This window comes from Carettochelys insculpta, chromosome 30 (genome assembly GCF_033958435.1).
Source record: "Carettochelys insculpta isolate YL-2023 chromosome 30, ASM3395843v1, whole genome shotgun sequence".
NCBI lineage: Eukaryota > Metazoa > Chordata > Testudines > Carettochelyidae > Carettochelys > Carettochelys insculpta.
The window spans coordinates 13,908,956-13,916,697 of NC_134166.1; the positions used below are offsets into that span (position 1 = coordinate 13,908,956).

Consider the following 7,742-nt stretch of genomic DNA (forward strand, 5'->3'; position numbering starts at 1 on the left):
CACCCTTATTTCGATGTGTGCTACTTTGGCGTGTAGACGTTCCCTCGCAGCGCCTATTTCGATGTGGTGCCGTGCAACGTCGAAGTTGAACATCGACGTTGCCAGCCCTGGAGGATGTGTAGACGTTATTCTTCGAAATAGCCTATTTTGATGTTGCTACATCGAAATAAGCTATTTCGATGTAGGCTTCACGTGTAGACGTAGCCCTGCTGAGTGAGGAGCTTCTGTGAGCAAAAAACACTTCCTCAGATAAAAAACAGAGCAGAAAATCAGACCCCTGGGCTTCTAGGGAGGGGGAGGGGCAGAGAGTTGAGAAGATGACCTGTCACTAGTAGGACCAGTGACGGGAGCCAACCAAGTAGGATGTGTCCCATTCCTCCAGACACTTACGGTGGGGACATTGCTCCTTCCGTGCACGAGACAGGTCAGATCTTCGTACAGGCCAAGGTTAAAGGTGTCAAATTTATCAGTGAGTTCCGATTCAGACGTTTACCTCTGTCACCCCCTTTCGTGTAAAGTTCTGTTATTTCTCTTGACCTCGTCTTCCCTTCCCATTTCTCTTAACTTCTGTTGTCCCATCTAACCCTCTTTGTCCTCTCCCCAGGGCACCATGGAGCAAAGCAACACAACCCTCCCCTCTGAAACCTGGGCAAACTCCAGCCAGTCCCCAGCACCCATGGGGGCCCCATACATGGCCGCGGCCATGTTGCTCTTTGCCACCTTCCTGGTAGGCCTGGTGGGGAACGGGCTGTACCTGTGGGTGCTGGTGATGAAGATGAAGAGGACGGTGACCACTATCTGGTTCCTCCACCTGGTGTCCTGTTCTGTCCTCTTCACCCTGCTGATCCCCTTCTTCACCGTCTACATCCTCCTGGGTTTCCACTGGGTCTTTGGCACGGGTATGTGCAAAGTTCTCAGTGCCTGCACCCACCTGGGCATGTTCTCCTCTGCCTTCCTCCTTGCCCTCATCAGCCTGGACCGCTACACCTTCACCTGCCACCCCATCTGGTCCCGGCGCTACCGCACCATGTCCTGGGCCCAGAAGCTGGTTGCGGGCGTGTGGCTGTGCTCCTTTGCTCTCAGTGTGCCCTACCTGGTTTTCCAGGAGACCAGCGAGTTAGAGAGCAGCAGAATCACCTGCGTCGATTATTATGATACCTCCAGAGACCAGGACAGAGCCGAGACACAGGCCTGGAGGCAACACACACATGTTGTGCTGTTCCTGGTCCGGTTCCTGCTGGGTTTCCTGCTGCCCTTCTGCATCATTGCAGGATGCTACAGCCAGATGGGCCTGAAGATGATGGAGAAGGGGCTGGCTCGGAGTGGGAAGCCCTTCAAAGTTATGGTGGCTGCAGTGGTGTCATTCTTCTTTGGCTGGCTACCCTACCACCTCTACTATGGCTTGACACTCTTCAAAGACCTGTCCAAATCATTGATGGGTATCTGCCAGCTCATTTGCATCGCCATGTTCTGCTTCAACGTCTGCTTCACTCCCATCCTCTACCTCTTCGTGGGGCAGACGTTCCATCAGGTGCTTAGGACATCCTTGTTCACTCTGGTCAAAACAGCTTTTTACGAGGATCTTGACAGTGATGGGGTTGGACCAGATTCTAGTGGAAGGATCAGGTGAGAAAGAGACTGCATGGAAATACAAGAAAATGTGGAGCTGGGCAAGTTCTAGATACCTGCGTGTTTAGCCTTATGGAATTCTAGCTCTTTTAGTATTTTCTGGCTGAATAGATTTACGGGTGGCTCTAGATATTCTTGTGTTCTCCATATCTTGGCATATTGTACTCCGCTACTAGGGTCCAGAGGCTTCTAGATTCCTATTTGGTTCTAGAATGCCATAGTGCTGTCTGCGTAAATAGTTGTGAACTCCATAGGATCCAGATCAGTCTGACGCTAGAACAGTGTGTAATTCTGAATTTCAAAACCGTGCAACATTACCAGGTGACCCTTAAGTGAGCGGCCATGCTCGGGCGTGTTAGGGTGAATTGCGTGGGCACTTGAACAACGCGGTGAGGTATGTGGGGTGGAGGCAGGGTCCAGAGACCCTTTTAAATTGTTATAGGGAAATATTCCTCAGCACAAACAGGCTAAACCACTTCCCCCACACCAAGAACTGAGGAACCAAGTGAATTGGGCAAGTCTAAACCAGTCAGCAACAGAATTTACTGAATTGCTTGCAGACTGCACTATCTGCAGCCTCCCCCACCCCACGTCTAAAAGTGACAAACAGGAAAAACCTATACAGGAAAGATCCATGGCCTATGACCTAGCAGCCCAGAGGGCCAGCTGCATCCATTAAAAGGAAAAAATAAGCATGAGATGTATGGCTGTGTAAAATGGGAAGGGGTTGCTGAGAGGGGCTGCAGGCGAAGAGAAGCAGAAGCAACCAGGATGTGATGTGTCAGGCCTCGGGTGCAGCCAGCAAATGGCAGGACCATAAAGGGGGACAACAACATAAGGAGGGGGAGGAACTCCCGAATCCTGGAGAGACCGGACGCTGTCTGCAACAAGGGCTGATCATCCTTCGCCGTTCCTCCCGCCTGCTCGCAAGTTAAACAGAGTAGTGCATGAATACCTATTGGTACCACGAAGGAATTCGTAACAGTATAGCTTAGATAGCCAGATGCAGTGTTTTGTTGTTTTGTTCCTGTACCTGCTCAGCTGCGTAAGTAAAAGTTAGCATTTGCATTTTTATCTCTGGTTTTCCTTTTAGTACCTTGCCATAGCTATGTGTACCACTGTGTGTATGTCTTTAGTTTCATGAGCCTGTAAGGGTCATGTGCAAGGCTGAGGCAAAGATGCCCCAGAACACCTGAAAGGGCTTTGACCCAATGACCGGGAAGTTCTGAAAGCAAGTGGCCTCAGCTGGGATGTGTGGTCTGCTGAACCCCGTGTTCTACAGGACAGTTTGTTTGTATCTGTACGTCACCCTCTCCTATTAACCCTTAAGTCCTATCCCCTGAAACTCGAAACTCTCACTTCCTGGGGATAGATAACAGCTCTTAAAAATCAGGATAAATAACAGCCAATGAATTCCCCAACCCCTGGGCTGTTTTAGATAATTACTGGGAGTTAGGAAAACCTCAGGGGGTGTTTCTCTTCCTTTTGGGTGTAATCCTATTCCTCCTGTTTGTAGTGTGGTGTAAGCCACGGCTGTAACTACACCAGTTTCGTAATAGCAGAATCAATCTCAGTGATGCGGGTCATCACCGAGAAGCAGCCCTCCTTTTTTCCCACTCCATCCATCTCTCACCTCCACCCTTATTTAGGACTTGGAGCACAGCATATTTGCTCCTCAAAAACCTGCCCACAATCCCTTGCATTCTAGATACGTCAAAGTAGGTAGATCCCCATGGACTCCAACTTTGTGTCAAAACCTGTTAGGGACCCTAGTGCTTTAAACTCCTAGATAGTTCTAGAACCTTGCACTCTCTCTATGGTTTTAAACCCAACCTTATTCCACAGGTTCCAGAATCCTGGCTCTCTAGAACCTCATGGGTTTGGCCAGTCTCAAACTTGAACTTTTCTAGAATCTTACTCATTCCAAGCATTAAGTAATGAAACTGATTTGTGGCAGGATTCAAGATTCCTGACTGTCTGTACAACCTCATGGGTTCTAGGTCTACCAATGGTTTTAAATATCCGGACCAAAGAGCTTTTAAAAAGCAATCCCCTCCAACTACTGTATCTACATCTAAGAAGATTCTTCATTCTGCCGATGAAATGTGTGGGCAGAAGATGCGTCATTCTCAACAGGTACGTCTACAAGTGAAGCATCTGTTGACAGACCTGACTGTCAGAAGGGATTTCCCAGCAAAACTTCTGTCAACAGATCACATCTACACATAAAAGCGGATCAAAAGAGCCATCTTCTCTGTCGACAGAGACTGGCCCTTTCTCAACAGAACAGCCAACCAGAAGCTCAGCAAACAGGGCTGCTGGATGAACCAGAAGCCCTGTCCATCAACAAAAGGGCCCCCGGAGAGTCCACACAGCTTTTTTTGTCTACAGACAACTGACAACAAAGGCATCATGCCCGAATGCGGAGAGGTACAATGCTGTCGGACGATGCGCTGGGTTTTGTTGACAGTCTGCCGACAAAGCACATTTTACATATAGATGCTCTGCAGGCTGGTTTAGCTGGAAAAACCCTCTCATGTAGACGTAGTTTGGTTTCAGAAGTGCAAGCTCTTGGGACTCCTAGCAGGAGACTGTTGTTGAAACATCAAGGGCCACAGGCCTTGACTTTCCAAAGCGTCCCATAACTTTTGGTACCTCTGACTTTGGGGGTTCCGAGGTGGAGAGTCCTTGAAAGAACTTGGGGTTTCCAAAAGTGCTGAGCCACTCTTCTGAAAACCTGGCCCCTAAAAGGGGTGTCACTATGCTTCCCCCCAGTGAAATCTGGATTTGCCAAAAATCACTAATTCCGTTGGGACACAGAGCAATGGGGACAGATTGCATAGCTTGGATGAGTTTATTCCAGGACTCTCAAATGCTTTCCCTGGCTCCGGGGGATATGGTGTCTAGTGAGCTAGTGGTGGGAGAGGAGTGGGATTGAGCACTGGGAGCTGGAAGCTAGGACACCTGGGTCTGGGAGGGAGAGGAGTCTAATGGTTGGAGCAGAGGGGCTGGGAGCCAGGACTCCTGCATTCTATCCCTGGCTCTGGGAGCAAGTGGGGTCCAATGAACCAGATCACAGGGTCTGGAAATCAGGACTCCTGGCTTCTCTTCCTGCCTCTTGGAGGGGAGTTGGTTCTGGTGGGTTAAATTTAAAGCATCATAAATTGGGAATATCTCACTGGATAGGCTTCAAACAAAATAGAGATGCTCACCCATTGCTAGAGACCTCACATGATACCCCCTGTGTCTAGTCCCACAGTGTGATCCCTGAGTCTGCGGCAGAGAGATTCCAAGAATGTCCCAATTCTGCTGTGCATTTTCCTGGTCCCTAGCAAGGGTCATGTGAGGATTTCATTGCCACCCTGGCTTCCTTTTGTCTGTAATACCACTGGGAAGTGTACGTACAGCTACAATGACCAGAGTTATGTATGTACTTCAACAGCGCAGCAGAGGTAAAGGCTTCTGGACAGATTAGAAATTTATTCTTTGGGCTCTTGATTGTCCATGTATCATAGAATCATAGAATTTTAGGTCTGGAAGGGACCTCAGGAGGTCATTGAGTCCAGTCCCCTGACTAAAGCAGGATCAACCCCAACTAAATCATCCCAGGCAGGACTTTGTCAAGCCAGGACTTAAAAACCTTTAGGGATGGAGATTCCACCTCCTCTCTAGGTAACACATTCCAGTGCTTCACCACCCTCCCGGTGAAGTAGTTTTTCCTAATATCCAACCTACTTCCCTGACTCTGTAACTTCAGACCATTGCTCTTTTTCTGCCATCTGTCACCATCGGGAACAGCCTCTCTCCATCCTCTTTAGAGCCCCTCCTTTGGGAAGTTGAAGGCTGCTATCAACTCTCCCTCACTCTTCTCTTCTGCAAACAAAATAACCCCCCAATCCCTCAGCCTCTCCTCATAGGTCATGTGCTTCAGCCCCTTAATCATTTTCATTGCCCTCTGCTGAACCCTTTCCAATGCATCCACATCCTTTCTATGCTGGGGGCCCCAGAACTGGACGTGATACTCCAGATGTGCCTTCACCAGTGCCAAGCAGAGGGGAATAATTACTTCTCTAGAGCTGCTGGAAATGCTCCTCCTAAAACACCCCAATGTGCCATTAGCCTTCTTGGCTACAAGGGCACACTGTTGACTCATACCTACCTCTCATCCACTGTAATCCCCAAGTCCTTTTCTGCTGCACTGCTACTTAGCCAGTTGGTCCCCAGCCTGGAACAGTGTTTGGGATTCTTCCATCCCAAAGGCAGGACTCTGCACTTCTCCTTGTTGAACCTCATCAGATTTCCTTTGGTCCAGTCCTCCAATTTGTCTAGGTCACTCTGGATTCTGTCCCTACCCCCCAATGTATCTACCCGTCCCACTAGCTTAGAGTCATATGCAAATTTGCTGAGAGTGCAATCCATCCCCTCATCCAGTTCATTAATAAAGATGTTGAACAATACTGGCCCTAGAACTGATCCTTGGGACACTCTACTTGAAACCGACCGCCAACCAGACGTTGAGTCATTGACCACTACCCGTTGGGCCTGTCCACCAAGCCAGTTTTCTATTCGTCTTACAGGCCATATATCCAATCCAGAGTTTCTTAACTTATGGGCAAGAATGTTGTAGGAGACCCTATCAAAAGCTTTGTTTAAGTGAAGGTATATCACACCCACTGACTTCCCTACGTCCACAGAGCATGTTATCTTATTATAGGAGCTAATCAGATTGGTCAAGCAAGACTTGCCCGTGGTGAATCCATGTTGACTACTCACGATCACTTTCCCCTCTTCCAAATGCTCCAGAATGCATCCCTTGAGGATCCCCTCCATGATTTTCCCAGGGACTGAGGTAAGGCTGACTGATCTATACTTCCCTGGATTGTCCTCCTTTCGGTTTCCAAAGATGGGCGCTACATTTGCCTTTCTCTAGCCGTCTGGGATCAATCCCAATCGCCGTGAGTTTTCAAAGATAATGGCCAAAGGCTCTACAATGACATCTGTCAATTCCCTCAGTACCCTCGGGTGTATTAAATCTGTTCTTTCCCCAGTGAGGGCTGCCCACCTCCTTCCCATACTGCATTGCCTAGTGCCATAGTGAGGGAGCTGAACTTATCCATGAAGACTGAGGCAAAAAAAGCATTGAGGACTTCAGCTCTTCCTATATCATCTGTCCCCAGATTACCTCTGTCATCCAGTAATGGCCCCACACCCTCCCTGATCACCCTCTGTCATGTGGCTAGACTTTTATATTGGGTCTGGAAAATATTTAAATACCTAGTGTGGCTGTTGGCCCCAAATATTGTGCTAGGGGCACCAAGTGAGGTGTCAAATGAAAGCTGATGATGCCCTGAATCTGCGTGTGCTACTTGTGTGTCTGTATCATGTATGCATGTAAAGTTACAGATGTTTAGCTCTGCAGCTGTGTGAGAAATGGTTCAATGCTGAGGTTCACAGAGGGAGCTAGCCAGGACAATAGACTGAGCAAAGGCCGGGACGGCCAACACCCATTTTATGACAGTGGGTTTTTCTACTGGGACTGCAACGAATGGAAACTCAGCACGGAGACCCACCTGGTCAGGTGGTAAGCTCAGGCCTATGGAGAAGAATGGAATTTTCCCTCCGCATATGAAAAGCTGTAAGAAGGGCCCTGGCAGGGACTTTCTTTGTTCTTCAGCCCTCATGTGTTAAGCTGCCTGGACTGGGAGGCCCATCCCACAGAGGGATGAGGTGGATTTAGCAGTGTCCATCCTGGATCTTTTGTCTTGTGGTCTCCAAGGGTCCATGTCCCCTCATGTGGGCCCCAGAGGGCTGGATACATAATGCTCCAATGACTGAAGCTGGGTAACCTGAAATGAACTTTCAGAGACTCTCAAGAATCAGCAAATAACATCACTGGCCTGCCTCAGTAGTTATGAAAGACACATGCAAAGTATGGCTTCTACAATTCTTCTCTCTAATCCTGTCCATATATATATTTTTTATTAATAAACTCTTAGCTGTAAGATCTAAGGATCTGGCTTTTGCATGGTTGTTTGCGTGAGATCCAAGTACATTTTGACCGGGGTCTGGGGTTGGGCCCTTTGGGGTCTGGAAGAATCTGTGTGGTGTTTGGT

General features: G+C 48.6%; 1 protein-coding gene across 1 annotated transcript; it reads left to right on the forward strand.

Annotated features, from left to right (window-relative positions):
* Positions 1-583: 583 nt before the first annotated feature.
* Positions 584-1,630, forward strand: LOC142003917 (putative G-protein coupled receptor 33). The gene has a single exon (XM_074981292.1). The coding sequence runs from the start codon at positions 611-613 to the stop codon at positions 1,628-1,630; it is 1,020 nt and encodes a 339-aa protein (XP_074837393.1). The 5' UTR covers positions 584-610.
* Positions 1,631-7,742: the final 6,112 nt, after the last annotated feature.